Source organism: Monodon monoceros, unplaced genomic scaffold, assembly GCF_005190385.1.
Source record: "Monodon monoceros isolate NGI ecotype Baffin Bay Population unplaced genomic scaffold, NGI_Narwhal_1 Super_Scaffold_2, whole genome shotgun sequence".
NCBI lineage: Eukaryota > Metazoa > Chordata > Mammalia > Artiodactyla > Monodontidae > Monodon > Monodon monoceros.
The window spans coordinates 25,411,018-25,425,935 of record NW_021703776.1 but is presented as its reverse complement, the minus strand read 5'-3'; the positions used below and the strand labels follow the sequence as shown (position 1 = coordinate 25,425,935).

Genomic DNA, 14,918 nt, shown 5'->3' with positions numbered 1-14,918 from the left:
GACTGTCACATCACCTTTGTCAGGTCCTATTGGTTAAAAACAAGTCACAGGTACGTGGACTCAAAGGATGTGGTTTATACAGAAATATTTCACTGCGAGTCAATAGTGTATGTCTGCACAATCTCTATTATGTTCAGAAGTACAAAAGGAACACTTCATACTCTATTTTGAATTAGGATATTATTTTTCTTCCTACTATCTTTTAAGTAAAACTATCATTTGGGAAAGGACATCATAGCTTTACCCTAAAATAAGTGTAAACTATTTTCTTTCCGGTGACATCGTAGGGTTACATAAGCATCTCCCAGTACAACGTTTTTCTTTAACACATGTAGTAGATGACCCTACCCCAAGTCCTGGCCTGCCATCAATGAGATCAGTATCTAAACAAGTCAGTATTAAAGCCATATCTATAAATTGACCCTATTTTCTCACTTCGTAGCATCCACTTTCATATCAAAGAATCAGTTCATTTTGGACCCTAAGTACTGCTAAATGGAATAATTTTTTATTTAGATATAGTTGACATATTATATTACTTTCAGGTATACCTCATAATGATTCAGTATTTGTATGTATTGGGAAATAATCATCACGCTAATTCTATTAACATCCATCACCAAACAGTTACAAATTTTTTTTTCTTGTGATAAAAGCTTTTAAGATCTACTCTCTCAGCAACTTTCAAACATGTAATATTGTGTTATTAATATAGTCACCATGCTGTACATTACATCCCCATGACTTAATTTATTTTATAGCTAGATATTTGTACTTTTAACCCCCTTCACTTATTTTGCATGCCCTCCCACCCCCTGCCTCTGGCAACTGCCATCTGTTCTCTGTATCCCTGAGTTTGATTGTTTTGTTTTTTTGGTTTTCTGTTTGTTTTAAGATTCCACATATAAGTAATGCCATGTAGTGTTTGTCTTTCTCTGTCCGACTTACTTCACTTAGTACAGTGCCCTCTAAGTCCATCCATGTTGTTGCAAATGGCAAGATTTCCTTCTTTCTTATGGCTGAATAATATTCCATTGTGTATATATACCACATATGCTGAAGTGAACACGGGGGTGCATGTGTCTATTCAAGTTAGTGTTTTCATTTTCTTCAGATAAATACCCAGAAATGGAGTTGCTGTATCATATTTAATTTTTAATTTTATGAGGAACCTCCATGCTGTTTTCCATGATGGCTGCACCAATTTACATTTCCACCAACTGTGCACAAGGGTTCCCTTTTCTCCACACCCTCACCAGCACTTGTTATTTCTTGTCTTTGATGATAGCCAGTGTAACAGGTGTGAGGTGAAATCTCATTGTGATTTACATTTCCCTTATGATTAGTGATTTTGAGCACCTTTTCATGCACCTGTTGACCATCTGTATGTCCTCTTTGGAAAAATGTTCAGATCTTCTGCCCATTTTTCAATCAGATTGTTTTTATTTTTGTTATTGAGTTGTATGCATTCTTTATATATTTTGCATATTAACCCCTTACCAACTATATGATTTGCAAATATTTTCTCCCATTCAGTAGGTTGCTTTTTCATTTCATTGATGGTTTCCTTTGCTGTACAGATGCCTTTTAGTCTGATGTAGTCCCATTTATTTATTTTTGATTTTGGTTGCCTTTTGCTTTTGGTGTCAGTCCAAAAAATCATCGCCAAGGTCAGTATCAAGAAGCTTACCACATGTGTTTTCTTCCAAGAATTTTATGGTTTCATTCAACTCTCTGACCCATTTTGAGTTAATTTTTACGTATGGTGTAAGATAATGGTCCAGTTTCATTCTTTTGTGTGTAGCTGTCCAGCTTCCCCAACACCGTTCACTGAAGAGCCTGTCCTTTCCCCATTGTGTATTCTTGGCTCCTTTGTTGTAATTCACCATGTTTGTCTGGGTTTATTTCTGGGCTCTCTCTTCTGTTCCATTAGTCTATGTCTGTTCTTAGGCCAGTGCCATACTGTTTCAATTACTATAGCTTTGTAATATTGCTTGAAAATTAGCATGATGCTTCCAGGGTATAAATTTATTTTAATTGCCTTTTACAGGAGTATCGTGCAAACCCCTCAGATTTTGTCTTTATGCTTGTAGCTTTGCAATTGACTTATATAAGCTAAAATAAAGAAAAAAATCCTTATCTTACTGTGTGAATGAAATGTGCATTTATGATGTGGAAGTCCTGAGAACTACTCTTCATGAGAATTATTTCTGAAGCATTTCAGGAAGAGGAAATCCTATGCCCTTTTAGTAAAAATACTTTATCAGTACATACATCATCTGCCATTTGAAAGATGTTGCTCAACAAATCCAAAATACCAGTGTCTTTTGATGTATATCCATGACTTATCTTCCTTATTTCCCATGGCAATGGCCATTTCAGTCTTATGGCAGGCCAATTTGGACCCATCTCATCCAGTATGATGTAAGTGTGAACAGCATTTTATACATGCTATTAATCCCATGCAACATTTTTGCCTTAATATTATTCAAACTACAATAGAAAAGACAAGTGGTGAACTTTTGTTCGTGGAAATGTGAAATACGATGTTAACTTCAAATTCTTCATGTATGTTTACATATTTAAGACTAGGAAAAAGGATGTTATACAGCAGTTGGCTGGATTAGAAAAAGTTAATGGGAATAGATGAGTTTGTAATTTGCATGCCCAGACTTAGAGTTGGATTGTATTTGGCGTGAATGTGGTGTTGCCATTTTGATGTTTCTGGAAACAGTCAAGTATGGATTGCTAATAAGGCAATTGATATACTTTGTTATATTTGTAGAAATGTTTTCCTTATAATGAGCGAAAGTAAGTAAAGTTAAAAAACAAATAGTGAAATATTCTTTAGGTCTTCGTATTCAAGTATTAATGAATTAATGTACTATTTGATAAGACATGCAAAGGAAATGATTATGGACTTCTAATATAATTTGGTTTATTTTCCTAAATATTTACTTGGATACTTGATAACATTAGTCGGTGCAAGAGTGTAAAACTAAATTTTCACAGCCTTATGCAGGAATATAATTAACAAGAACTATAAAAATAGATTTAATTGAACTATCCTTTGGAGACTTTTTCATTATCCTTAGTACTTCATTGGCATTAATATGTATGGAGACAATCTTTCTTCTTCTTCAGCCCAACTAATGGCATGACTAAACTATGCAGTGTATCTTCTTTCTGTAATAACTTTATTATGAATAATAAACTCTATTGATTTAAAGACTACTATTCATAAGATAGTATGTTCACTGATAAAAATTTTGCTTTTCCTTGATGCTTAGATGTAGAACATGATAGTGTTGAAATGAGACAAGTATTTTAGTTTTGTCCACACTTAATGCTCTAATTATAACATCATAATATTTTCATGTTATTTTAATAATAGAAATGACATTTTTGTAAGACTTTAAAATATCAGAGCTTTTAATATAACATGTTAATAAACATGTAAAATTAAAGTAGATTTAAACTGCAAATTTAAATGCAAATGTGAAGATTTTTCCTTAATATTTTATGCACAGCTTATTTTTTAATTTTTTTATTTCAGCTTTGTCAAGGTATAATGGACTTATAAAATTATAAGATATTTAAAGTGTACATCGTGGTGATTTGATTTATGAATACATTGTGTATGAGACTAAGTTCTACTTTCTTGGCAGATTTAAGATTCCATGCTTTCACTGCAGGGGGCGTGGGTTCAATCCTTGGTCAGGAAACTAAGATCCCGCGTGCTGCACGGTGTGGCCAAAAATTAAATAAATAAATAATAAATAAAATACAGTGTTAGCAACTGTAGTCACCAGTCAGACCTTTTCCAACTTATAGCTAAAACTGTATACCCTTTTACCAATTTCTCCCTATTTCCCCCATCCCCAACCTCTGGCAACCACTCTCTTTCTATGAGTTTACTTTTTTTCCCCACATATAAGTGATACCATGCAGTACTTGTCCTTCTCTGTCTGGTTTATATCCCTGAGCATAATGCCCTCAAGGTCCATGCATGTTGTCCCAAAGGGCAGGATTTCCTTCTTTCGCATGGCTGAATGGTATTCTGTTGTATATATGTACCACATCTTTTTCCAATCATCCATCAATGGATACTTATATTGTTTCCAGTTCTTGGCTACTGTGAGTATTGCTGTAGTGAATGTGGGAGTACAGATATCTATTCAATATCCTGTTTTCATTTCCTTCAGATATATACCTAGAAGTGGGATACGTGGATCATTTGGTAGTTCTTTCTTTAATTTTTTGAGAAACTACCTTACTGTTTTTCATAGTGGCTGTACCAATTTACATTCCCACTAACGATGCACAAAACTGTTTTTCATAGTGGCTGTACCAATTTACACTCCCACTAACAATGCACAAGCGTTCACTTTTCTCCACATCCTCGCCAATGCTTGTTGTTTTTTCTTGGTAAAAGCCATTCTAACAGGTGTGTAGTCACATCTCACTGTGGTTTTGATTTGTATTTCCCTGATAGTGATTTTGAACACATTTTCGTGTACCTGTTGGGCATTTGTATGTCTTCTTTGGAAAAATGTCTGTACATTTCCTCTGCCCATTTTTTCAGTCAGACTGTTTATTTTTTGTTGTTGTTATTGAGTTGTATGAATTCTCTATATAGTAATATATATTTTCATATCAACACCTTATCAGAAATATATTTGCAAATATTTTCTCCTATTCCGAAGGTTGCCTTTTCATTTTGATGGTATCCTTTAAGTCCCTTAATCTACCTTCATTCTTTTTCATGCTTTTTTCTTTTTACTCCTCTACTTGGATGGATTCCACTGCCCTGTCAAATTCACTGATCCTTTCTTTCACTTCTCTAGTCTGCTGTTGAACTGGCCTACGAATTTTGCAGTTCAGTTACTGTATTCTTCAGCTCTGTAATTTCTGTTTGGTATGTCCTTATATTTTCTGTTTGTTGAAATTTACGCATTGTTCATGCATTGTTCTCCTACCTTGGTGAGCATCTTTATGACCATTATTTTAAACTTTTTATAAGTAAATAACCTATCTCTATTTCTTTAAGATCTGTTTCTAGACTTTTATCTTGTTCTTTTATTTGGAACATATTCCTCTGTTTCTTCATTTTCCTTGACTCTCTGTGTTGGTTTCTGCGCACTGGATAAAACAGCCACCTCTCCCAATCTTGATGGAGTGGTCTCGTGTAGGAGATAAACATTATCATTCCGCCTAGCCCAAACTCTTGATTGTTTATCAAACCTATGTGATTGTACAAGCTGCCTTCTTTGTTCTCAACAGCTCCAAGTAGTTGAGGGTATGCCAGGACCTGTTTTGATGTGGGTATTTTCTCATTAACCCCCGTGTAGGAGTTGCTCAGCTAGTTTCTGGATTTTTTCCAGTGGGAATTGCTCCATGTGTAGCTGTATATTTCAATGTATCCATGAGACAAGGTGAGTTCAGGAGCCTCCTATGTTGCCATCTTGGACCAGAACTTTAGAAGTGACTACATAATAGTATATTGATCCCATAATTATAAAATACATACACTTGAAAACAGCAATGCATTTATTTATTTATTTATTTATTAAACATTTTTATTGGAGTATAATTGCTTTACAATGGTGTGTTAGTTTCTGCTTTATAACAAAGTGAATCAGTTATACATATGTCCCCATATCTCTTCCCTCTTACGTATCCCTCTCTCCCACCCTCCCTATCCCACCCCTCTAGGTGGCCACAAAGCACCGAGCTGATCTCCCTGTGCTATGCGGCTGCTTCCCACTAGCTATCTGTTTTACGTTTGGTAGTGTATATATGTCCATGCCACTCTCTCACTTTGTCACAGCTTACCCTTCCCCCTCCCCATATCCTCAAGTCCATTCTCTAGTAGGTCTGTGTCTTTATTCCCGTCTTGCCCCTAGTAGGTAAGTCAGAAAGAGAAAAACAAATACCGTATGCTAACACATATATATGGAGTCTAAATTTAAAAAAAGGTCCCCAATGCATTTAAATCCTAAGGTTCATCCTAAGGTTATCAAGATACAGTAATACTTTTTCTTAGTGATTTTGTTACTTTTATGATCGAACTTCTCCTTTTTTATAAATATTTCCTATATATTTTAATGGATTTCAGAAATTCAGATTTCCCTATGAGACTTCCTTAACCACATTTATGCTTATATGGTGTGAAATTACTCTAACTTTTTGTGATCTCTTTTCCTAAAGCTCTTATGTTCATTATAGTAACTGTTGGCCTCTCTACTCTGCCATACTGTGAACTCAAGAGCAAGACCAGTGCATTTTCATGGCATCTCACTGAGGAAGCATTTTAGCAATGTTTCTAGATGGACTGGAAGCAGAGAAGAAAATAAGTTTATGTTGATAAAAATTTGTAAAAGTTGAAAACAATGATAATATAAATACCAGTTATCAAGGACCATTTAGATTTAAGCATTTCAGTTAAAAATTAATGTTGCTTCTTGAGTTTATCAACTCTTTTATTGGCATTCTGCTTTTTAGATTTGAGCTGAGGTGTTTTATCTTTATAGAAGTGTCTTTATTCATTTTATCTGCATTCAATACATAAAATATCAAAGTTTCCCTGTTGGCGCAGTGGTTGAGAGTCCACCTGCCATTGCAGGGGAGGTGGGTTTATGCCCCGGTCCAGGAGGATCCCACGTACCGCGGAGCGGCTGGGCCCTTGAGCCATGGCCGCTGAGCCTGCGCATCCGGAGCCTGTGCTCCGCAACGGGAGAGGCCACAGCAGTGAGAGGCCCGCGTACCGCAAAAAAAAAAAAATGTACAACTATATAAGCGTTAAATCAAAATGTCCAGATTTAAATTCTTAGAAATTGTGTAAATTAAATTCGTACTTGTGACATCCAATGTAGGATACAAGCAACTATTGTAAAATGAACAAAAAATGTTATCTTTCCTGGGTTATTTTCTACTTTGCTTTTTCTTTCACAGATTTTTAATATTTCTATGCTACTTTATTGTATATGTGAAAAACAGTGGGAGCCACCATAGCAACATCAACAAGAGGAAAAGTAATTTTTGAAAATTTACTATATGCCTGAGTAGTTTCTATATATAGTTGACCCTTGAACAACAAGAGTTTGAACTGCATAGGTCCACTTATATGCAGATTTTTCCAATAGTAAATACTGCAGTACTACCCAATCCATGGTTGGTTGAATCCAGGGATATGGAACCGAGTATACAGACGAACCTTGTCTACGAAAGACTGCTATAAGTTATATGAGGATTTTCGTCTGCACAGAGGGTCAGCACCCCTAATCCCCATGTTGTTCAATGGTCAACTGTATATCAAATATCATTTCTCATAGTATTTTCATGGCTATATATTACTCCCATTTTACCAAAGACACTGAAGCTTATAAAGTATATTTAGAAAGTTTTGAATTCACTAGCATGAAACTGTATCTTACAAAATTAAATAATTATTGTGTCATGCTAGTTTATTAAGATAGGTATGATTGTAATTTCCTATCACACATCCTTTACTACAGGGTTTTAGAATGTACTCGGTCACTAAAAATCAAATGACATGAAGGACCCAGCTACTTAATCCTCAAGACAATGTCATCTACAGAATGAAACTATAATCAAATTTTTAAAAATAGTCACATGTTAATAGATTTTGAAGTTCTACTTTTTAGCTATACCTTTACAAGGTATAACAATTCTCTTTGTAGATTCTAAGCATATGGCTGCACCATATATAGTGCTGAAATTATTTTTATGAGCTACATTTATATTCTAATTTTTAAGCTTAAAAAGAAATAAGTGGGACTTCCCTGGTGGCGCAGTGGTTAAGACTCTGCGCTCCCAATGCAGGGGGCCAGGGTTCAAGCCCTGCTCAGAGAACTAGATCCCATGTGAATGACGCAACTAAGAGTTCGCATGCCACAACTAAGGAGCTGGTGAGCCGCAACTAAGGAGCCCACTAGCTGCAATGAAGGAGCTGGCAAGCCACAACTAAGGAGCTCTTGAGCTGCAACTAAGAAGCCCACCTGCTGCAACTAAGGAGCCCATGTGCCACAACTAAGGAGCTGGCAAGCCACAACTAAGGAGCCCACCTGCCGCAACTAAGACCTGGCAAAACCAAATAAATAAAATAAGTAAAATTTAAAAATTAAAAAAAGAAAGAAGTAGGACCCATGCCACAAGCACTGTATATACTCCACTATAGTCTAGCATAAATTATGATAGACTTTGATTTAAGGCAAGGTCTTGAAACTGTGGCTTTACACTAAGGAAATCTCATGAATGATTTTTTGGGATCTCAGACTGACCATGTCTTAAAATTGATATGGTTATACTGACTACTTAGAAATTCAGTATCTGTGTGGGTTTTATGAGATCTTTAATAAGTGATGAACTACAACTTGTGAGTGATTCAACCATGGAAAGTGAAACCAAACCTTATAAGAATCTAGTTTTATTTTTTTGGATAAATTCCGTAGAATAACCCTTTAAATATGACCAGCTATTTTTAAGTCCTCATTTTGTAATTTCTAAAATGTCTTAGTATGCTAAAAAAAGAAAAAAACTAGGCTAACCTAATTGAATGAAGAGTGGCTAATAACTTTTCTTCATCTTCTACCCTTTATTAGTATCTATCTGATGTCTTACTGTAGAATCAGTCCTGGTGAATCTTTAAAGGCTAATGTCTAAGAAATCAACTGTCTCTATCCAGGCTTAGTTGAGACTAAAAATCATATAGTAGATGATAGTCTTCATTCATCCAGTTATGTTCAGCTTGTATCATCAATTAATCTCTACAAAGAACAGTAACACTGAACCAAGAAACTTGTGACAGAAAAGCTCCACAAGTGGGGCCAGAGAGAGCTAGTATCTTACTTAACTCTGACCCTTGACAACCCATTGTAGAAGAACACAGTTAATTTGTTTTGTTTTTGTTTTTGTTTTGAGGCTAAATCATTTTTCAGAGCACTTGCTCTATTGTAAAAGTAGGTCTGGGGGGTAAGGATGGAGGTGGGGGTACTAGGGAAACAGAGGGAGAAAAGAGGGGGAAAACAAGGATGGAAAGATGGAAGGGAAGGAGGCGGGGAGGGAGAAAAGGAAAGACAAAATTCATTTGGAAGTATCTCATCACCTAGAAATAAGAAACAGTATTTTACCAAAATATATCCCTACTAGATAAATGAAGAAGGGTTCCATAATTCCGCTACTACTTGTTGAATGTTTGGACTGTGTTGATGCTGACTACAGGGATGGTTTTTGAAGAGTTAAGTAGGAAGGGAACAGGATTTGGAAGAGAGCTGGCGTTTAATTTTGGAGATTTTGAAAGAGTTGAAAATGGCACTTCAATCACTGAATGGAATGAAGTTTATTTTAAAGAGATAATTGTGTCTTCAGTGAAGGAGAATTCTGCTTTCTTTTAGTGCTTTCATTTTAAAATCTTGACATTTGTAACAAAAATATATCTGGTGCTGTAAACACTAGCTAATTTTTAGATTATTTTTTTTAAAAGATAAAATATCAACAGTTTATTTCTGTCTCAGTTAGATTTCTCACAATAATCATTCTCCATCTTTCTTCCATGTGGCTAATTACAGAAAAATCTGTTCTGTGAAATAAGGAACAGTTTACTCAGTTGCTCATCAATCAAGAATGCTTTTATTGTCCCTGTACTAAGTGCCATATTAATGCATAAACAGTATTAGTTTATGAGTTAAGGCTGAAATGTGAATAATAATTCATAAGTTATGATCTTGTTTTCACTTTATCAATTGCAGTCATTTATATGTTTAGATTGTGTCTTCTCAATTCATGATAGCCGTTAGTATCTTTTTGTAAGTTAAATGCTCCTTGATTTCATAAATGAATTATATGCTGTGGAATTTCTTATACTGGGAACATCCTCATACAAAATTTTTATAAAATATCTGATGAAAATGGACAGAGCCTTATTATATTACTGAATATGGCTAAAATAAAAATTATTTTTTAATATCAGATTAATCATTATAGATCCGACCAAGATCTCAGAAAGTTCTCTTTCCTATCAACTATTATTGAAATCAGAATATTGTTCTTTTGATATTGGTATCCAGTTCCAATATTCATATTGTAGTTAACTTCTAGATACTAGAACCCATTTTTTGTGCACCTTATAACTTGTGATAACTGTTGTTTCTTAACTTATTGCTAATAATTTGCTAATTTTTCAATACAGGTAATGGATTAGGAATTAGAATTGTGGGTGGTAAAGAAATCCCTGGACATAGCGGAGAAATTGGAGCTTATATCGCCAACATTCTTCCTGGGGGAAGTGCAGAACAGACAGGGAAACTTGTAGAAGGTAAGAATAAGGATTTCAGAGTAAATTAAAATGAATGTGCTCATATTAAATATATCTTAATTTGATATGAAAGTTTTCGCTTCTTTACTGTCTAGGTAAAACTCTCCTTTTGGTTAATTATGATATTTTGGTAGAGTAATATAAAGGAAGATATGTCCACAGCTATATTCATTTTATTTTCAGTTGCATTGTCCTTTTTGGCAGTTGGATTGCTATGGGAATATCTTGTTTAAGAAACAGTAATTAGTCAAGATTTTTTACTGACTGGGGCAACATTATATTTTTAAAAAACACATTGATTAAAAGGATTAGTGTTTCATAAAGACCAGGAAAAATTATATTGAAATCAGAGCCATAAAAACATCACATGATTCAGTACGTGGTAAAGTCAGGTCAGCAAACTATGGATGACCCACAAGCCAAATCCATCTGCTGCCTGTTTCTGTAAACATTGTTTCATTAGAACACAGCCAGGAATATTAATTTACATATTGAACATGGGTGTTTTCCCACTACAATAGCAGAACTGCATTCACAACAGAGACTGTATGGTCTGCAAAGCCTAAAATATATATATTCTCTCTGACCCTTTCGAGAAAAAAAATTGCCAACTCCTGTGCTAGGTACTATTCTATTCACCTCATTACATCATAAAGTATTTTAGAGTAATGAACTTTACAGATGTGTCTTATGGGCCATAAAATGATGTTTCTTTCAGTAAAAGGTTACAGCTTGATTCTCAAGATACACAATGGTAATTTTCAGTCATTAATTAGACGATGTGGTCATTTGCATTTTCCAAAACCTAACATAGATACAGTTTACAAGTTTTCAGTTAGATTGCTTACCACGAATATATTTATCATAAAGCAGCCTCAGTCTATCCTTCTATTTTTATCCTAAATTAAATGTTATTTAGAAAGCATTTTTCTGTCGTTTCATCGTTTAATAAAATGTTGCCTGTTATTGTTTGAAACTCAATTATGTTAAGATTATTCCCTGTCATTGTCTTAAATTAAATATATTGGAACCTACTGAAAAAAATCTCTAGATATTTTGATAGACAATTCGAATAAACACAAATTCGAGCCAGTATTTATTCATCACAGTGTTCTGCTGGAAGCAGCTTGCCCAACTCACTAAGAGATGTTTTGAATATCTCTTCCCAACTTCACACTCAGTACCATCACATTGTTAGCTTGAATTGGCCATGGTGACAGTATTTACAACATGAAAATAGGCAAATGCTATGAATCACCTTTTTTGTCCATTTATTTGCCTGTTGATTTTCAGAATGCCAGTTTACCAGGACATCACCACATATATAACTGAAAGCATATTATTAAAAATATTCTAATGGTATTCATACAACAGGGAAAATTGGAGGTTTAGCCACATAGCTAAATGAAGGAAAAGTCTATATGAATCAAGAAATAACCATTATGAGCAAACACTGGGTCTCTGTGAATTTTCTATTACTATAATCCTATCATGCCTAATACTACTCTGTTGGTATTGCAGTCTAGTTAAGATACAGGAATTGAGGCCTGTTTGTAAGGATGGGAGTGATATGATTGCTTTCTGATAGCATACTTCAGAAAGAAATGAATATGCTATTTTTATTTTAAGATAAAATTTGCAACAGTAACTTTGCCTGATATAGTTGACAAAGATACTCAAATAATTTAAAGATAAAATTTCATACCCCTCTTTGTCCTTATACCATGAAAATCAGCAAATGCTACAAATCAGGATGATTTTTATGTACAATTTCAGTGAAGCACTCTGTGATGAAGTGATGCTCTTTGCATTTGGCAGCTTATGTGACCATTTTTAAGTTCATGCACCTAAATTAATAATAGATATAATACAAACTCATTCAAGAAAGGAAACTGAAATGAACCTAAAATTACATCTGTGATTTTATAAACTCAGAGACTGCCATTAAAGTCATCATCTTTTTTGGAAATAATAGTTTTGCAGTTTGTTTCATTGGGTAAAGTGGGAAATCATTAAAAGCTGTGTGCATGTGACTTAAGATTTTACTTTTATTAATTGTATTATTTATTAATTCTCCCAAAGTTTTGCCAAGTGCTAAGCCAGGCCTCTCTATGACTATAGATCCTCTGATTATTAGAGTCCAGTTGTTACATAACTCACACATATAATTTGTTATTTATGATTTCCAGATTTACTTTATTTTCTCTTAAAACATAAATCTTTATTACAACTCTTGGTAGTATTTCTGTTAGACTCACGATGCTATCTTGACTCAATATTTAGATCCTGTTTTTGCCAGTACAACCCAGAATCTACAGTTGTCTACTGGATTCTTCACCAGTCCAGAATCTCCCAATCTTTGTGTTGGCTGTCTGGTGGAGAGAGGGTGAAGGGCACAAAACAGATGAGTTTTAAATTAGAAATTAAAATCTAAACTCAAAATAGCAAGTCCTACATGGAAATGTTTGCTGCCTGACACGTCTCTTTCTGATTCATTTGCACTTAAATGGTGAGTGAGTTTTGCTCTCAATCTTGGAAAATTTTACTGAAGCAACTCAGTGGTTGCATTTCTCCGTTACACGGTAAACACAGGAAGTCAGGGTTTGATGTTTGCTAATTCGTTGAAAGTGGATGTGATTTTCCTTAGCCTGGGCCTCCTCCACAATCAGGAAAACTGCCTTAAAAGATTTGCCTTGGGGGCTTCCCTGGTGGCGCAGCGGTTGAGAGTCCGCCTGCCGATGCAGGGGACGCAGGTTCGTGCCCCGGTCCGGGAAGATCCCACATGCCGCGGAGCGGCTGGGCCCATGAGCCATGGCCGCTGAGCCTGCGCGTCCGGAGCCTGTGCTCCACAAGGGGAGATGCCACAGTGGTGAGAGGCCCGCGTACCGCAAAACAAAAACAAAAACAAAAACATTTGCCTTATAAGATTTCTCATCTATTGGGATGCGCAGCTCCACATCACACACCTTCTGTTCTGCCTTCCCCGATGGAAGTGGGGCAGGGGGAGCGTCTCAGCATTCATGGTTTGATGTATGCAGTTTAACAGTTAATTGGGCACTGACCTGTAATTTTCATTACAAGTGTTTGAGTGTACAAAAAAGCTGTAGAGCATAATATGGCAAACAACCATGTACTCACCATATTGTTTTAAGTCTTAACATTTTGCCTATTTGTTTCATATTTTTAGGAGAGATAAGTACCTATAAACCAATTAAAGCCTCCTGTAGTCACCTCTCCTCTCCCAAACCTCTCTTACTCGCCCAAAATAAACCACTAGACTTAATTTGAGATTACCCTTCACTTGCTTTTCTTTATAGTTTTATGTATGTATTCATAAATTTTATAAGGATTCATTTTGCTTGTTTATGAAATTTTATATAAATGATAGTTTACTGCACATGTATTTTTGCCACTTTTTTTAGTTCCAGAGTTTATGAGTTTTATCTAAAATGGTTTATCTAAAATACCTACATGTACACACATGTCGTTCTAGTTATTTATTTTCACTTCAGGGCAGAATTCTATTACTGTATGTCTCTACTACAGTTTAATTTAAACATTCTCTGGTTATTTCGGTTATATATGAGTTTTTTTACTATTTCCAACAATGCTGTAATTAATTTTTTGAATTAGTCTCCTTTTGCACATGTACAGAAGTTTCTTCTATAATAAAAGTGTAAAAAAATTTAGAAGAAGTTCAATTCCTGGGTTATAGTGACTATCTTATTAAATAATATAGGAGAACGTTGTGTGGTTTCTTCAACAGTAGTTGATTTTTCCAAGTTGCTCTCCAAAGTGTTACGCTATTTTTACATTCATCCGTAGTAAATTAGTGTTCTTATACCTTTATATCCTTGTTCCTCTTTCTCAACATTTTCTTTTTCAAATATAATGTGAAATGATAGGCCATTGTTTTCTTCATTCACCTTACCTTCAGTCATGTTGAGTATGATAATATGTTACTAATCTTGTTAGCACTTGGGTTTTCCTCATCTGTGATTTGCTTGTTCTTTTGCTTATTCTTTATTTGGATTGTTTATGTCTTTTAAATTGAATTTTAGAGAATCTTTATGTATTCTGGTTATGATTGTTTGTCAAGTATGTAGGCTGTAAATATCTTTTCCCAGTATGTGGCTTGTTTTTTTAGTGTCTTTTTTTTTTTTTTAAGTTGAAATTTTAACATAGTTGGCTTATTTTTTTTCTATTAAGTTTTATAAATGTTCTGTATTATTTAGGAAATTCTCCTTGCCCTGAAGTCTTCAAATATTAGCCTATATTTCCTTCTAAAAATTGTGAAATCGTGTTCTTTATATAATGTCCTTATAGACACAGAATTAAGTTATTTTTAGCCTATCGTGCTCTGACTAGACACTTTAGTTTTCTCCCCCATCAGTATGGATAATCAGTTACCTGTGCACCGTTTATTGAAGAGTGTATCTTCACTGTATGCTCCCACTGATCTACAGTGCCCCATCTGTCATATATTGATTTTTTTGTACATGTGTGGGTCTTTTATGAGATGTTTGTTCTAGCTTGTCTATTTGTCTATCCGTACATCAGTGTCACACTGTTGTAATTATGA

General features: G+C 34.8%; 1 protein-coding gene across 1 annotated transcript in view; it reads left to right on the top strand.

The window, feature by feature from the left end:
* PCLO (piccolo presynaptic cytomatrix protein) overlaps positions 1-14,918 on the top strand; it is a 364,389-nt gene that overhangs the window by 247,455 nt on the left and 102,016 nt on the right. The window contains 1 exon segment of the mRNA XM_029232881.1: positions 10,211-10,336. Coding sequence (XP_029088714.1) covers positions 10,211-10,336 — 126 coding nt within the window.